The sequence below is a fragment of the Chlamydotis macqueenii genome, chromosome 2 (assembly GCF_036417535.1).
Source record: "Chlamydotis macqueenii isolate bChlMac1 chromosome 2, bChlMac1.mat, whole genome shotgun sequence".
Lineage (NCBI taxonomy): Eukaryota > Metazoa > Chordata > Aves > Otidiformes > Otididae > Chlamydotis > Chlamydotis macqueenii.
In genome coordinates, this window is record NC_141557.1 from 61,854,117 (window position 1) to 61,871,552 (window position 17,436).

A 17,436-nucleotide genomic window follows, 5' to 3' on the forward strand; every position below is an offset into this window, starting at 1 on the left:
ATTACAAGCAAAAAGGAGTAAAGTCCTGCTTCTGCTCTTTAGAGAGTCATTGGAACTAGGGATGTGAGATGTTGCCCATGAAATTAGTTTCTATACTGTTCATTTACTCCAGTCCATCTCACCTTTTCCTACAGGGAGATAACATTCTCTTAGTTAATTTCTAGTGTCATCGCCACCTCCCTGGCCCTGTCCCCAGCATACTATGCTTTCTGTTTTGTCTTCCTATTTGAGTACTTCAGTCTTGACTGAAGCTGAGACACATTCTAAGTATTTCTGAAAGAACTCCCACCTGGTTGATTTCACTAGTGACTTCCACTTGATAACTCTGTTTTTATAGGCTCCTGAAGGGTTGGCTTTATTTTTTAACTGATTCTGTGCACTGGTTCCTCAGTAGGTTTTTAAATATTACACATCAGGTGCTTGGGGACCCTCTCATTGGATTGTTGGTTCTGGTTTTTTTCTTACCTCCTGTGGTTACTTCACCTTGAAATTTGGATGTTCATGACTGGTATTCCATGTAGTATTTGCTTTCTGACTCTCTGGAGTTAAGCTCATCCTGAAAGGATTAGTGTTTTTGGTTGAGTGTTTTCTTGTTGCAAGGGGTTTTCTTATTTTTTTGTTTGGAGTTCTGATAACTGCATGCAATAGACATATCCACTGTCACAAAAACCTTGAAGATTTTCCAGTGATGGGCTGAGTCTATTGTACCAGTGATCAAGTGACACTGGTAGGTAACCTACTCAATGTTGCCATTTTGTATGTTTGCTTGAGACCACTTAGTCTTTTGATGATACATTCACTACAGCACCTGGAAATTTGGTAAGGCATCTACCAAAGATCATTGTGTCTACTTTGGTAGGCGTTTATTGACTGTTGAAATTCTGAAATCATTCAGAAAGTGGTGATTTGTCGGGGTGGAATGGTTCCTCTTTTTGAAGAAATAAGGTTATTTACTAGTAACCAGCTCTGAGATATGAAATCTTCAGGTAGCCTTTTTTTTCCCCATGGGGATGATGCCCTAACAAATAACAGTACCTTTGGAGGTAGTTTACCTGCTTATTTAAGAACAGAATGCAAAGCTCACCTTTATGTGAAAGACTTGACCTACTGTGATTAAGTAAGGTAAAAAAAAAAAAAAATTTTAAATCCTTAATATTTCATATCAAGAACATTTTTGTTTGCTTGCCAGTAGCCTTGTTCTTTTTCTTTTGTTGTTATTAATTTGTTATGTTAGACAAGTTAAAGACCAAAGTCTGTGCACTTTTCCTCTGTGTTGGAAAAGAGCTTCACTCTAATCTTTGTGTCTAATCATGTATTCTAATTAAGTTAGTTGCCTTAATGACAAGTAATTTAAAAACAATGAAATGGCAACTTTAAAATCTATATTATCCTTTTGAAAATGTAGAATTGTATTGTCAGACAGTAGAGTTGTACTGTAGAATTTTATACTGGATTCCAAGGGTTGATGGGAAAATAATTAATTGTTTTTGTAATAGTGATGACATACCAACATTTTAGATGAAGTGTAATATATAAATCAAAATGTGCTCTCACTTCTGTTTCAGTCAATTGAGTTCTTTAATTTTGTTCTTGTTGAAAATAATGTTACAAAATATGAAGATACTTTATCTTTGTACACTGTCTTGCATCATTTACTTAGAATGCTCTTCTTGCAGGAAGGATTTAAAATTTGTCAGTGACATTGAGAAGGAAATGAGAATGCTTGTGGAAGCTGTGAATAAGGTCAGTATACAGATATTCTGTATGACTTACAAGAAATGGTTTAGTTTAGGAGGAGTTTGGCGTTACTAAACTTTATTAATACTAATAGTTGTGAGTTGACAGTAGATCTGTTTGTGCTTCAATAGAGTGCACATTTTAATTATAAATAGAACAAATTTTTTAGGAGAGTTCAAGATCACTTTGGTGAACACCAGGGTTTGTTTAAAGATTCAACCAGTGCTAGGCTTTAATGCATCAATGGATTATCATTAATTTTTGGATCTCCATTAATAAAGTCCTAATTATTAAAGATGGTGTTTAAAGATTCAGACTTGGAGCAGGAGAGCCTAGATTCTTATGATCCCTGTAGTGGAACTTGCTCACAAATTTGTGATACCTTCCTGCATTTGCCAGTGTGTGAGGTAGTCTTCCTCCTTCTGTAAGGAGACCCTGATTCAACCACGGTTGTTTGGCAGACTCCAGTATACCTAGATAGGTTGATACTACAGACACAATCATAGGTTTTTCAATGAAAGCAGAATTATGCCTTCAGACTTGTCAGATTAGCATACTCTTGGCTTGCTGCTGCACCACGCCTGACTCTGTATATGTGGTTCAAAGGACAGTGTAAACCATGCTATCCTCAGTTGCCCTTAGCTCAAGAAAGAGTTAAACTTCTGTAGAAAGCGTTGATTTCCTTCCCCCTACTCCTGAGGACAATTATTTAACTTTATTCCTAAGTTTTAATGTATGATGTGTTTTGAACAATCTTTGTGCTTGTCCACCTGTTCTTGCCCATTGTTTTCTACATTGGAATTAAAGTCTAAAAGGAGGCCATCTGTGTCTAATTATGTTCAGGCTCCTCCGACCTCAGACAGTTGGTAATAGATGGATACTACAGTTGTTACCACCTAAAAATAATTTGTCCGATGTTGTGTTGCCTGTGGTTATCCTATTTTTACATATACCTTTGTATGCTGCCTTTATTATGCAAATGTGTACACACATATAGATTTTTATGTATGTGATAACGGCTTATACTACTGTATATGCCTAGTCTAATATCAAACCAAGATATGTAATATGTATTTTACAAGGACAACCACAGGTCTTGAATTTGCAGTATACAATGAATTAGTGACATCAAATATGAAAGAACAAGGAGAACCAGAGAGCCCAAGAGCATCTCCAATGCTTTAATTCTCAGAAGTAACCAACTATTTGTTAAATAATAATCCTTCAAAGCAAACAAATAGTGTCTGTTATAGAGCATCTACATTGCAGAAAAGAGTGAAAAAATGAAAGCAACCAGATTATGACAGTTCTTTTTTGCTGTCTGACCTAAAGGGAGAATTACCCAGTAGTTACTTAAGCTTTTATCGTGCTCAGGATGAACCCATGTGACAATTCAGTATGTCAAGGATCAGTTCTGCATGATCCTGTCCCTCAGGCTTTTCCATAAGATACAAAAAGTTCTCAGAAGTCAAATTTTATTTCAAAGGGGAAGAAATTTCTTTCTGAACACCAAAGGCAAGTGACACAAGCCTTGAAGCTTGGTATCCTTATCTTATAATGCAAATTAAGATAAGAAATCATTCTTCTTTCATGAAGTATTCAGGTAACTGTTGGGTTTGCTTACTGGGGATTTCCATGACAATCTCAATGTTCTGTCCCTAAAAATTCTCTATCTGATTATGTATTAACTTTCACAAGGCTGTCAAATTCCTTCTTGAAATGTTTAGATTCCTGATTATCACTTTTCTTTTTAGACACCCATTCTAGATCTACATTATTCCCATTCCTGTGCTTCTGCACGTGAGCCCATTTGGTAACAGTGGATTGACTTGTGCCCTGCTACACAAGACTATAGTTGCTTCACAGGATCGTGGAATGTTTGAGGTTACGAGGGTCCTCTGAAGGTCATATTCTGCAACCCACCCTGCTCAAGCAGGGCCACGTAGAGCTCACTGCCCAGAACCATGTCTAGACAGCTTTTGAGTATCTCCAAGGATGGAGTGGCCACAACCTCCCTGGGCAACCTATACTAGTGCTTAGTCACCCCCACAGTAAAAAAAGTGTTTCCTGATGTTCAGAGGGAACTGCCTGTGTTTCACTTCGTGCTCGTTGCCTTTTGTCTTGTCACTGGGCACCATGGAAAAGAGCCTGACTCCCTCTTCTTTACATCCTCCCTTCAGGTATTTATAGATGTTGATAATAACACCCCTGAATCTCCTCTTCTCCAGACTGAACAGTCCCAGTTCTCTCAGCCTTTCCTCAATGGAGGGATGCTCCAGTCCTTTCATCATCTTTGAGGCCCTTCACTGGACTCTCCCCAGTGTGCCCATGTCTCTCTGGTGTGGGGGAGCCCAGAACGGGACACAGTACTCTGGGTGTGACCTCACCAGTTCTGAGCAGAGGGGAAGGACCACCTCCCTCAGCTTGTTGGCAATACTTTTGACTAATGCAGACCAGGACACTGGTAGCCTTATTTGCTACAAAGGTACATCAGTGGCTCGTGTCCATGCAGCTCGGTCTGCAAACAGACAGGAAATCTGTCCTGGACAGGAACCATCACCACTTTTCTAAAGCAAGTGTTACTAGTCGTCATAATAAGTACAGAATCTGTAGAGTTTTCTTCATTCAAATGCTTGTCTATATGCTGAAAATGTTGTAATATGTGGGAGGTTTATTCGTGTTTATTGCTAAGTAATTATTATCTCCTGACAGCATGTGATTACCATGAAGACTTATGGAAATGATTGACCACAGTTTCTGATCCAGTTACTATTCATAACTTAGCTACTTGTAATCTAAGAGGAGAAAGTTATTAATCCTCTATTTACAGGGTAGCTACAGTGTACCTCTGATGTATATCTTGCTCTGTTACATTTGGCAGTCTTTACATTAATTGACATGACTACTCCCAGGCACCTTCTCTCATGTACCTAAAATTACTTTCTACAGGGACTTGCTCTGTGATTTTTACCCAGGCTTTGAATTGTAGCTGATCACCCATAGTCCTTGAGGATTTTGTTGTTGTTGTTGTGTGTTTTTTTTTTTTTTTTTTTTTTTTTTAAACATAGATGCAACTATTAACTTTCTCTAGTTGTTGGGTTCTTACCCCATTCTGTACAATCTTTCAGAGATGATGGAGAGTGGGACATCGTCCTGGTCTCTCAGCACCCTTAAATGCACAGTCCCTAGTCCCAGGAACTTAGAGTCATAGAATAGTTTGGGTTGGAAGGGACCTTTAAAGGTCGTCTAGTCCAACCCTCCTCCAAGGTGCAGGGGCATCTCCAACTAGATCAGGTTGCTCAGAGCCCCGTCCAACCTGGCCTTGAAGGTTTCCAGGCATGGAGCATCAAACACCTCTCTGGGCAGCCTGTTTCAGTGCTTCACCACCCTCATTGTAAAAATTTTTTTCCATATATCTGAAGTCTGAATCTACCTCCCTCTGTTTTAAAACCATTACCCCTTGTCCTATGACAGCAGGCCCTACTGAAGAGTTTCTCCCCATCTTTATTATAAGCTACCTTTAAGTACTGGGAGGCTGCTACAAGGTCTCCTCAGCGCCTTCTCTTCTCCAGGCTGAACAGCCCCAACTCTCTCAGCCTGACCTCACAGGAGAGGTGCTCCAGCCCTCTGATCATTTTCATGGCTCTTCTCTGGAGCCTCTCCAACTGGTCCATGTCCTTCTTATGTTGGGGGCTCCAGAACTGGATGCCGTATTCCAGGTGTGGTCTCACCAGGGCAGAGTAGAAAGGGAAAATTGTCTCCCTCAACCTGCTGGCCACGCTTCTTTTGACGCAGCCCAGGATGCAGTTGGCAGAAAGCACAGATTGCACAGGTCCTATTGAGCTTCTTGTCCACCAGCACTCCCAAGTCCTCCTCCTCAGGGCTACTTGCAATTCTTTCTCCGCCCAGCCTGTTCATGTCCTGGGTAACCAGGTCTCCCCTTTTCTTCCAGAGAGGGCCCACATTCTTCCTGGTCTTCCTTTTTTTCCCCAACATACCTAAAGAAGCTTTTCTTGTTGTCCTTGACATCTCTGGTCAGAATTAATTCTATCAGGGCTTTAACTTTCCTAACCTGATCCCTGGCCGCTTGGACAGTTTCTCTGTATTACTCCCAGGCTACCTGTCCTTGCTTACATCCTTTGTAGGATTCCTTTTTGGTTTTCAGTTGGTCCAGAACCTCCTTGTTCATCCATGCAGACTGTCTGGTGTTTTTGCCCAACTTCCTCTTCATTGGGATGCATCACTCCTGAGCTTGGAGGAGGTGCTTCTTGATTATCAACCATCTTTCTTGGGCCCTTCTTCCCTCTACGGCTTTATCCCATGGTACTCTGCCAAGCAGATCCTTGGAGAGGCCAAAGTCTGTTCTCCTGAAGTCCAGGGTAGAGAGCTTACTGTGAACCCTTCTTGCTGCCCTAAGGATGTCAAACTCTGCCATCTTACGGTCACTGCAGCCAAGGCAGCTTGAGCCAAGGTAGCTTGAGCTCTGCATTCCCCACCAGCCCCTCCTTGGTGAGAACGAGGTCCAGCATAGCACCTCTCCTCTTTGGCTCCTCTGTCAGTTGGTGAAGAAAGTTATCTTCCACACATTCCAGGAACCTCTTGGATTGATTGTGCCTTGCTGTGTTCTCTCTCCAACATATATTGGGGTTGTTGAAGTCCCCCATGAGAACCAGGGCTTATGACTATGAGGCTGCTCCTGTCTGTCTGTAGAGGGCCTCATCCACTCGGTCAACTTATAGCTTGGGATTTCTCTAGATATCCCTGACTTAAACTTATTCTACTACTGGTAGTTTGTCTTCCCCTTGAACTATGTCTGTAGACCCGAGGACCTAGAAGACTTTGTTGGTGACAACCAAGGCAAAAGCTGAAGCAGTCTTGAGTCCCTGAAGCTTACTGAAGCCACTTTAGGACAGAGCTCATAGGGCCCTGCTTTTTGTTTGTTCTTTTCCTGTTTATATATGTTATATACTGTTTATATATATTATTAGTCTTTGTTAACTGAAATTGAAACTACAATTTGGCTATTTATGGCTATTTATGCCATTACATGGCAGATTTTGCAGATAAATAGCTTATTTGGTAGAGGGAAGTGATAAATAAATCTGACACCTTCGTAGGTATCTGCAATATATGCATTGCAAAGCCAGTCTAAAAAATAAAATTAGATTTGATTCAAAATTGGCAGATCATTCTGAAAAACAAAAATTCAGAGAAAATTATTTAATATTGCTTCTTTGAGATGTAAGTAGAATGGATACATTCAGAATTTGTATTTCAAACTTAAAAGATACATGTGTGTGTATATTTTGAGGTGATAGAAACAATTGAGAACACGTGATTTAATTTTGGGGAAATAAATGGATGTTTCAGGTGAATTTGCTGTTAATACTGAGGTATTAGCAAATTGTAGTACTAATTTTGTCATTGTGGCAAAATTGTAGAGGTAGAAACACTTTCTTTTTTCTTTTTTTCTTCTTCCTGGCCCCCTTGAAGGAAAACTTTACCTTTTTTTCCTTTTTTTTTTTTTTTTTTTTTTTTCCCTTTTCTCTTGAATTCAGGGCAAGCATACAAAGAAGAGCCATTGTTACCCACCAATGAACAGAGATCACCGCAGAATCATCCATGAATTAGCTCAGGTTTATGGCATTGAAAGTGTGAGCTATGACAACGAACCAAAGCGTAATGTTGTTATCACTGCAGTGAAGTATGTAATTCGTTATTGTTTTCAAATCTATTAACTATAGTTTGAATAATTGGATGGTTTTGTCACTTACTCAAATAAGTTTATTTACAATGTATTTGCAACGTGCACTAAATTCCAGTAGAAATATTTTTAAAGCAGTTTTTAAATTTATAATTTCATAGGCTTCTGTTTCCACTAGTCAAGTGAATCTTCAGAGAAGGAAACCCAGTTAGAAATAAAAAAAGCTAAGAAAACATTTTGCAAGGCTATTTTCCATTCATCTTAGCAGTAACTTTTTGCCTTTTTTTCCATCAGCTAAATTTGATAGAGCTATCAAAGACAATAAATGTAATAAAATTTTATGAAAACTAATTGCTGAGTTGAAAAGTCATACCTTAAATTTGCACCTTTTTTTGAAAGGACCTGGTGTTGGGACTTGTTTTCTGCCTAGCTGAACCTGCCACAGAGTATACTCCCTCTTCAGCTAATGGACAAAGAGGGAGCTGAAAGTACTGCAAATTGTATAGGTTTCTAAGCAAAACTGGAAATATGGGTAAGACTTACAGAAGGCAGTTCATATTAGAGAAGAAAATGAAGGGAACATAGCTGTGGGAATAGCAAGGTGATTACACTACAGACGTAGTATGGGAAGGCTTCCCAAGTTGGGTATCAAGGCTTCCTGCTGCTGCTCACTGAGCAGTGTATTTCATTTAGCACTGTCAGATGCTGGTTCTTTGACTATTAGCTGTTTTTAACTGTAGATATTGACTGTAGTTATAAAAAAATCTGCCACCTTCCCTGCTACTAGTGTGCCATGAGCTGCTCCTGAGCCTGTTCATGGGTTGATAGATTAGCTACAATCTTGATTTCTTTCAAGAGAGATGGAGCACCACTTTGATACCCCTTTCTGTTTTCATGAAACAATCTAAGATACTCTTTTTTTAGTAAAGGAAGGTGAGAAAAGAGATCATATTTGAAAAAGCTTATTTAAGAAAAAGAAATAGATGGGGGGGTGAGAAATTAGTGAAGAGGATAAAGTGTTAGAGAAAGGGGCAGGACAGATGGCTATTCTTTGTTTTTAAATACTTATCCTGCAACTTGAGAATGGGAGGCCTTCCTCTCTGGTTTTAGGGGAGATTGTACACTTGCTCCTTCCCTTGTCTTGTTCACGGAACAGTGTACCGTGCAGAACACACATGTTGCTATTTCGCCTCTGCCACTCTTACAGACACTGGGTGGACTACTAAGAATACTCTTCAGCTGCATAACAATGTTTCTTATTTCAGTGGATTCATCCAAATCTTCTTTTCATTGTCTTTTTATTTGCCACTTCTTCAAGACATAAAAAATGTTGACGCCTCAGAGAAGTGATAGCTCAAGTTCCAGGATGATATTTTTGAGTATTTCACAACAGCTTCTTCAAGTCCATGGGCTAGTAGTCACCAGAAAGTTTGATTAATTTTGTTTTATCCTCTTCTCGGCGTTCCCCACAGATTTCTATTATGGGCTTCTCAGAGTATAGATAATTCAAAATTATGCTAGGCAAAGTGACCGTTCTTCCTCTTCACACTCCCTCATTGTGCCATCGAAATGGTAACATTGCCATGCAGGTTGGTCAGAGGAAAGTCTTCTTGGTGCTAAGAAAGCTTCCTCCAACCAGAGTTCTTCCTCTTCCAGATATCTAGAAGCAAATACCACAGATCTGCTTTGCTCTCAGCCCCTGCCCCCATCATCATTCCACCACGTCAGTAACAGTTGGTCATATTAGCTGCCGTCAGAATCACTGATGTACAGCATTGCCAATGTCTAACCACATAGAGTGCATTCCCAGTGCTGACTGTCAAGGTTGATCTGAATTACAGTTCTGGTGTCATTTGAAGTACAAGCTCACGAGTGTATTCTTGCAAGTGGCCTTCTCCATGCTTCTCTGTTAGTCATCTTTGCAATCACCATCTTTGGCACAGTTACAATACCAGATTCCTTCTGAGCCGGCTTCAAAGGTAATCTCCAGACTGGTATGGTGAAAAGGGGAAGGCTTTCCTCTCCGAGTTAATACATGTGCTTCACTGTTCCTGTCAGTAGTTTCTTTAAGTCTTTTACTCATATGAGTTTCCTCCTCCTACAAATAACTCTGGATTTCAGAGCCTGTTAAGGGGTGTCTACTTGTTGTTATGTAGTGACTAGTGCTTAAGCAGCTCATATGGGCTGAAGACATCCTGGAAGTGTTTTTGAGAACAGTCATCCCTGTAAGACCCATCCTTTTCCTGTTCCATCCAGGATGAACAATAGGGTCAGTCTCTCCTCACGAACAAGGTGACTTTTCAGGAAGATGACAGGGTCCCCGCACATTGTCCTCACTGAGAAAACTACATCCTGCCACAGTCTCATTGATGTGTTCTCTGTTATTCTTCTTCACCCAGGATTTTGTTTCCTTTCAAAGAGATCACTGTGAAGACAGTTTGGGAGTGGTTACTTAGCTGCAGGCTACACAACACCATCAGGAACAAGGACCTAAAGAAATTAAAACCGCTGTAACTACATGGAACACCCTTATCAGATCATGGCAGTTGCATCACAGAAGGCAAAACCTGTACATCCCAGTGGCAGAGTGGAAAGGAAATTATATACTCTGAGAAAACAGAACTATTCTTTGACTTCTTTAAGTTTTTCTGGACACATTTCTGTCCTTGATCTCCAGGTAGAAGTTTATTTTACCTAATAAGTTAACTGTCTCTGCAGCCTTTCTGGTATCTGGAATAACTTCACTTCCAATTTAACAGAAGTTCTGATGACTTTCTGAAGGTACTCTATCACTTTAAGGACTTTTATTCTACCCTTCAGTCTCTTGGAATTTTCTCCTCTGCTGTGAGGAAAAAGCTGACTTTTTCCCCATCCCCTTTGCAATCACAACAGCCTTTTCCAAAGACTGCATCTCAACACCTTTAACCTCTAAGGCTTTTTGAGCAATTTAAGCAGAAATAGTGCTACAGGTCACCAGCCAAGGTGGTTTAAACAGCAATCCTGCTCCAAAAAATAGCTACATATCTTTCATACTATTTTTCCTTTGATCTTGATGTCATTTGCCCTGAGAGCAGTATGTGTTGCCTCTTGACAGCTTGTAACATAGGATATGTGAAGTCTATGCAAACAGGAGATTGTTTGACAGCCATTGCTTCATTATTCAGCCCAAACTGTATCAGCTTTTGGAGACACTTCTTGCATAAACTTGCTCTGTCTGAAAGCTGGTGAATCATTATTGCAAGGCTACATGGAGTCAGTTCTGGACAGATTAGTGAGCAAATAATTTTGTAGTACCAAAACAGATCAATGCTGATCCATACTGGGTTTATGAAAATTTAACTTACAGTCTTTAAGGAGAAGATAAGTACAGTTCAGTTTTATACAACAGTTCATCCTGTCAGCACTACTAGTGCCTTATAGCAAGCAGATAGGTATTTATGCTCTCCTTGCTTTTCCCTGGAGTGCTGCTAAAAATTTGTAATCTCCTCTTTGTTGCTTGGGGCAGAGAGTTGCCTTTTTTCATCACTTTGAGAATAAGTTAATAGAATGAAGAATGGCTTCATACCAACTTTCATATCAAAAATTCCAAAGTACTTGCAGAGCCTTTTGGTTCCATCTCCACAGTTCTATTACAAGATAGATAACCATAATTTACATTAGCAGGAAGGGAGGGTCTGCTTTCTTTCTCCTTTCTGGCAATTAATTAGTCAAGGGGTTTTTTCCATTATACATCTGTTCAGGTGAATTCAGTTCTTTGGTTTTTTTACAGATGAACTCGATATGATTGGCTGTTTTGTTCTGTTTTAAACCAATGAATAGAAATATTTACAAAATTTTGGGGAGATTGGAGTCAGTTTAGTATTGTTCTGTGTGTCATCAAGGTATACAGGAAGTGGTGTATGTTTTGCTTGAATGCGAGTGATAGATTTTTGTCTCTAAAGCCTCTGTGTCTTTTATAGACAGGGTTCAAGAGACATTTAGAATGCTGAGCATCTTGTTCTTGGTAGTGAAAATGGACTTTACACACTATTGGTCTCAGTGGTTTATTTGAATAGATAATTTAAGTATACAAGTATGAACTCTGACACCAGAACTGCTATTTTGGGCTCTTTTGCCCTAACTTCTTAATGCATATAATTTCCTGTTGAATTAAATAACCTTTATTTTATTTCTCCAGAGGGAAATCCATTTGTCCAAGCAATACCTTAACTTCTGTGCTAGATAAAGAAATGCACAGCAGGCCTCCACCTCCTATTCCTCATTACAAACAAACAGATAAGTAAGGAATTTGTTTTTAAAACAGTATTCTTCAATTTTGTGCTGAGTTACTAGAGTAGACTGTTCCTGAGCTTCAACTTTATACTCCCTGTTTCTTTATTTTCCCAACCCACACACAGCTTTGGAACTTGCAGCTTGCACTAAGATTTTCTTTCCACAGAGGTAAACCTGAAATTAAGTGTTAAAAAAAATGTAGGATTTACTGTGTGGCATAGGATTAGTGTATAACAAATGTTGTGGACTTTTTAAAAATTATTTTTTAATAAAGATTAGATAGTTGGGAAGAGATGGCTGGTTGGGATTTTGGGGGATTTTTTTAACTTCAACTGTTCTGTGTAAGAGAGTAATGTCTTACTGGCATAAAATGATGTATTTGAAGAGGTAGTAAATGTATTTTTCTTGTGTAGATATGACTACACAGTTGGCTAAAGGTGAACTACCATTATTCCCAGATAGTGAAAACTACTGAAGATGGGATATATAAGGCTTCTTGGTGAATAGTCTAATAGAACAGTCTTTACTTTGTATGACTGCCAGCTTCAGGTACCTGTAGTCACCTCATAGTTATGAATTTTTTTAAATGGATGGCTTAGTCCTTGTTCAGGTTTACCGTTCAGAACTTTTTCCCCACAAGTTATTTCCAAACTAGCATTTGAAATCATGTTCTGTGAAGTACCATTTGCAGAAAGGGACAGCTTAATTTTGCAGTAACTATTGCAGTAGCTATCGGGTGTTTCAAGTGCTGCTGGAATACAAAGTAGGCTGTTCTGAGAAAATAGAAATTGTTTCAGAATTAAGTATCTGAAGCAAAACATATGTCTAAAATGACTGCTTACAGTGTAACTCAATGTGAATTTTCAAAAGGTTGTTACTCTTTATTTCTGCTTACTTCTGTGGGATTACTGTTTTCAGTGACCCTAATGAAAGAGGGGTATGTGGCAAAATTTAATAAAAAAGGGCTTTGGCCATTTATTTTTTATTTCTAGAAGTGAAATTTATTTGAAGTGCTTAATTCTACAAAATCTTCTGGAAGATCTCATACTATATTATGGAAAAAATCTTTGCAGTGTTTGGATTTGGTATTACCATATATTTTTTTGTCATTCTTGCTTTTAGAAGCAAAACAGTTTGATCATCAGCTCACTTCAACAGTATTTCTTTTGCTCTTTCTTTCAAAAAAGCATGTTGAACATTTAGTCTTCAATACAGTGTCATTTTTGTAATAAATATTACCAGTAAATGGTATTTTCTGGTTAAACCCTCAGGCAAATTGTATCAATTCAGCCACACATTGATGTACATTAATTTAATAAGGTGTATGTTTTTTCTAAAAATAGATTAACAAAGGCTTTTTGGAGCATTAAGGTACTTCCATTAAAACATGATTTAGAAATGAATGCCATTTTCCAATGCAGTGTGCATGTGCACACAGAGACTTTATGGGCGTTTGTGATTTCATTGTACTTTGTATCTTATATTTCATGTGTGGGTGAGTAACATCTAATATTCTTATAATTTCAGGAGTAGTGGAAACAGTGGTTTATCCAAACCATTAAAAGAAGAGCCGATAATTGACTACTTTGATGTCCAAGACTGAAGTGATTGATGTAGAATTACAATATAGAAGCTTAGAGGTGAAGATACTAAGTTGTTGTGTGAGGCACTTTTTGGTTATCTGTCAAATGATTGGTTGTTCAGCACATTCATGATTTAACATCTGAAGTTAGTTTGATTGTGATACTTTTTAAAGTTACACATTTTTACAGTTTACATAACTGCATAATACCTAACGGTAGTATAGCTTTTGAAACCTGGATTTGGTGCAATTTTTTATCTAATGTCCTGTCAGAATGATGTAGATTTTCATTGATGCCTTTAAAGTGAGAGCAATGGTAATCAGATGTATTTTTGGGGGTAGTAAGAACAAAAGATTTATTTTGACATATCTCACACAGCTTAAAATGGACCAGAAATAATCTGTGTTAAAAACACTGGTGGGAATATTTTTAAAGTGCTTTAATATTTTATTAATTCACTTTTGTGATCATGTGGTAAATTTGGGAATTTGAGTTACTGTTCTCAAGGAGGAAAATACAAAATTTAGTTGTAAGTGTGAATATGTACACTAAATGCCTATTAAGAGCATAGACTTCCTTTGGTATCTGAAGAACCAGGATTTGGGGAATGTGAGGAATTAAGACTTATTTTTGCTTTATCTCTCATTTTATGTGTTAAAAATAATTTTAAAAAAGCAAACAAACCCACATACCAAAAAAAAACCCCACCCCGAAAATGCTAACACAAGAAAATTAGTAATACTGTGTTATTCAAGACCTTGAACAAAATCAGACTTTATATATTATTTTGGTGTTCTATTTGGTTTAATTTGTATTTAGATATGTTAGCTTGATGGTCTTCTGTGGGGTTTTTTTGCATGGTTTGGGGGTTTATAGTCTTTTTTTTGTACTTTGGAAGCTTAAAATGAATGTGTGAAGTTTGGTTTAAGTATGTTATGAATTTGGAACAATATCTGTAAAATTTATAAGACCATCTATCTAAACTGTTTGGCCGTGGAAGATCTTTGTTTTCTGGGAAATGCCGTAAACAAAATGGGATGATGTTTTAAACAGTGAAAGACACCAAAGTGGTCTCAGATGGTGAATTGTTTCCAGATGATGAGTTAAGGTAGGTGAGTAGTTCTCTGGGAGAGGAGGTCTCATCAGAAGAGGTGGCACAGCTCTGAATGTCAGTAATATCTGTTCACTTGAGGAGAAGTTTTTTTTAAATTAATAACTTTAGTAACTCTGACACTGAAGCACTCTGTTTCTTGTTCCTTGTGGCTGGGTACCTGTAGCACTAGAGGCGAGTTCTGGGTACAGCATCAGAGGCTGCTACTAAAAGGGGGTTTGCATAATGAAGAAACAGATCTAGCAGAAGACTTGTCATCTGTTGCTGATTTGTTTTTTCAGCCAGCTTACTACAGTGTAGTTTGAGATTTGTTGCCAAGAAAATGGAAGGCTCAGATTCACTTGGAGTTATCACATGAACCTGAGCCTTAACTGTGGAGCATTTTGTGGCTACATTTCATCTTGACCAGCTTGTGAAACGTGAAAGAATGAGCAGCAAACTCACAGACAATATCTGTCCCCTAAAATGTTTTGAAAATTAAAATGCATGCTGTTATTGCCTATTTTTGTAGGAGTTTGTTTTTTCACATTAAAATATGTGCAGTCTTACATGTTTCTAAACATTTGAAATACATGTACTTCAGGTAAAACAGTTACCAGAAGGATTCTCAACCCTAAAGAGTGTTCAGGCTTTTAATTTGCATATAGTGGTTTAAATCGGTTTTACCTTTTTTTGTCTAATATTTTGTGAATATAAATGAAAAAGAAATTAACATAGTTTATATTGTCCTTAATTTTTTTAAGCAAATTAATTTTTGATTCTACAAGGTGTACTGCTTTGCTAAGTTCAGCTGAAGAAATAGGTTGCTCGGTATCTCTAGGAATATATTTCTTCAATCCCCTCATTGTGAGGAGTGTATCTGTTCCAGTGCGTGCAGACAAGCACCGGCTCAATGTGGCCAGAAAAAGGCTAATTCTGGTTTTGAAACTTAGAGCTATGTTAATATAGCACTGTTTTCAGGCTAATAACACCTGTTAAGGAGAATCTATGTAGTTATAGTGCAAAGGCAGGTTCTGGACAGGAGCTGGCACACACATCTGGCAAACTGAGAGTATAAAGTTAGAGCACACACGGTTGCTATACCATAGGTAGACCTGATATTCCAGAAAACCAAAGTGATTTAGGTGATAATAAATAGAATAAAGCTGAAGCCTATTAATTTTTCACATAGTTTCACATGAATATAGCTGAAACATCACATTTGCACCTCTGATTTGAAATTTAAAACTTAAAAGGTTTTAAAAGCATTGTATTTAGCTCTGCTATCTGGAATTTTTACCAGATTATGGCTTTAACATAAAAATCTGAACCTTGGTGAGATACATTTCAGCAGTCAAGTGTTCTGCTGCTGCTTTTAATAAGAAAACCCAGGTAATCTTCAGCTTCTCTAGATGAGACTAATAATTATTACTGAATCTGTTCCTACTGAGAAGTCATAATTCTCATTACTAAACCTCTTAACTACATGAATGTTAAAACGTTTTTATAGATCTGTATGTTACACATCTCTAAATCATGGCAGTTGGAGCATATCTGTAGTTATGAAGCAAGTCACATGTACAGAAACATTTATTTTGAAATGCATTTTAATAACTTGGTTAAAACCATGATACCATACATTTACCTGAGAAAGTAATACCCAAAAGAACGTTTTAATATCTTTCTTCCCAGAAAGTAATTACATAGCCTTAAGAAGGAACTCAGCAAAGTTTAACAGTGGTGCTCACCTTGCTGTTCTGGTTTGCTTTTGCTGCAATGTATCTGTGACTTCCATATAGAATAGTACTAAAGGCTGTAGTTTTGATATCTGTGGTTACACATCTTCATATTGCACGTGTGCCTCATGGAGATATTTTTCAAATAGCTATTTTGTAAATCTGAGCTGTCCTTTACACATTTTGTCTAATAGAAAAATGAGTGAATAAAAGAAATCTTTGCATCAGTGAAGTCAGTGGCAAAAATCCTATTGACGTTACTGGAACCAAGACTTAAGCTTCAATATGCTAGTTATTTTCCACAGCCCTAAAAATAATATTGTTTCCTGTAAATTTATTTGAAAAAAGTACTCTGCAATTAGTATCTTTTGCAATAAATTATGTGATGTCAGTTGGAATTCATGCAGCTTCATGAAGTGCTTTTAAAAATTGTGTGTAAAATAGGCAGATGCTTTGGCATTTGGGCTGTGCTATTACCTGTCTATATTGTTTACCGTGTTTAAAGTGCTCTGAATATTCGGTGCTTGGATTTAACCTAAAATTGTGTAAGATGCATTAAGTAGACTTCAACACCACTGTTTCTGTGGCAGTTTTGTATGATATCTGCCACATAATGAAATGAACAAAGTAAAATTGTTCTAAAACACTTGAGTTATTTGTTGAAAGTTTTATATTTTACTTGATTTTTTTCAAGTTACTGGTATAAAATTAAGTTCTTTATAATTCTGAAAGAAATCTAGGTTGAAAGTTCAGTGCTTTGCAGTTGTTTGCAAGCTTTGTTTTCGTATTCCAAAGTTGGAAGACTGAGGTATCAAAGAAAAACAATAAAAATTTAAATGGAAATTCAGGGACTCCTTTTCCTCAAATTTTGACATATGAGGTGTGGTTTCCTGGTTTTGAAGTGATTTTAAATTAATGCTGTAAGAGAATGAAGCAAGTAAAGAGGGACTCCCAGGACATGAAGAGTAAGGATTATCTGCTACCTTCTTGGGATTCAGAAGTACAGGAGAGATTATTATCTGAATAGAAATGTACATTTTGGCTATCTGAAAAACCCTTTAATATATCAGGCTAAATGCTACTTGGCAATAAAATGTACAGTTTTAACTCATTGTCCCTTCATTGTTGTTTGCCCACCATTCAATTGTAATGGTGACTGTAAAGGAGAATAGTATGGGGCGAGAGTAATGGGGAGTAGGGGGAGTGAGGACTAATGTAACTTAAGAGTCCCTGTGGGCATTAGATTTAACAAATACAGGATGACGAATGTTACGGGGGTAGGGGAGGTGAAAACTTTGCCAACACAGTTCAGTA

The 17,436-nt window shown here is 37.8% G+C and overlaps 1 protein-coding gene across 1 annotated transcript in view; it reads left to right on the forward strand.

Annotated features, from left to right (window-relative positions):
• The window catches only part of NFX1 (nuclear transcription factor, X-box binding 1), a 76,391-nt gene extending 59,162 nt beyond the window's left edge, over window positions 1-17,229 (forward strand). The window contains exons 21-24 of the mRNA XM_086743075.1: window positions 1,677-1,743; window positions 7,296-7,441; window positions 11,619-11,720; window positions 13,241-17,229. Of these exons, the coding sequence (XP_086599201.1) occupies window positions 1,677-1,743; window positions 7,296-7,441; window positions 11,619-11,720; window positions 13,241-13,316 (391 nt within the window). The 3' untranslated portion in view covers window positions 13,317-17,229. The remainder of the gene's footprint in view (window positions 1-1,676; window positions 1,744-7,295; window positions 7,442-11,618; window positions 11,721-13,240) is intronic.
• Window positions 17,230-17,436: the final 207 nt, after the last annotated feature.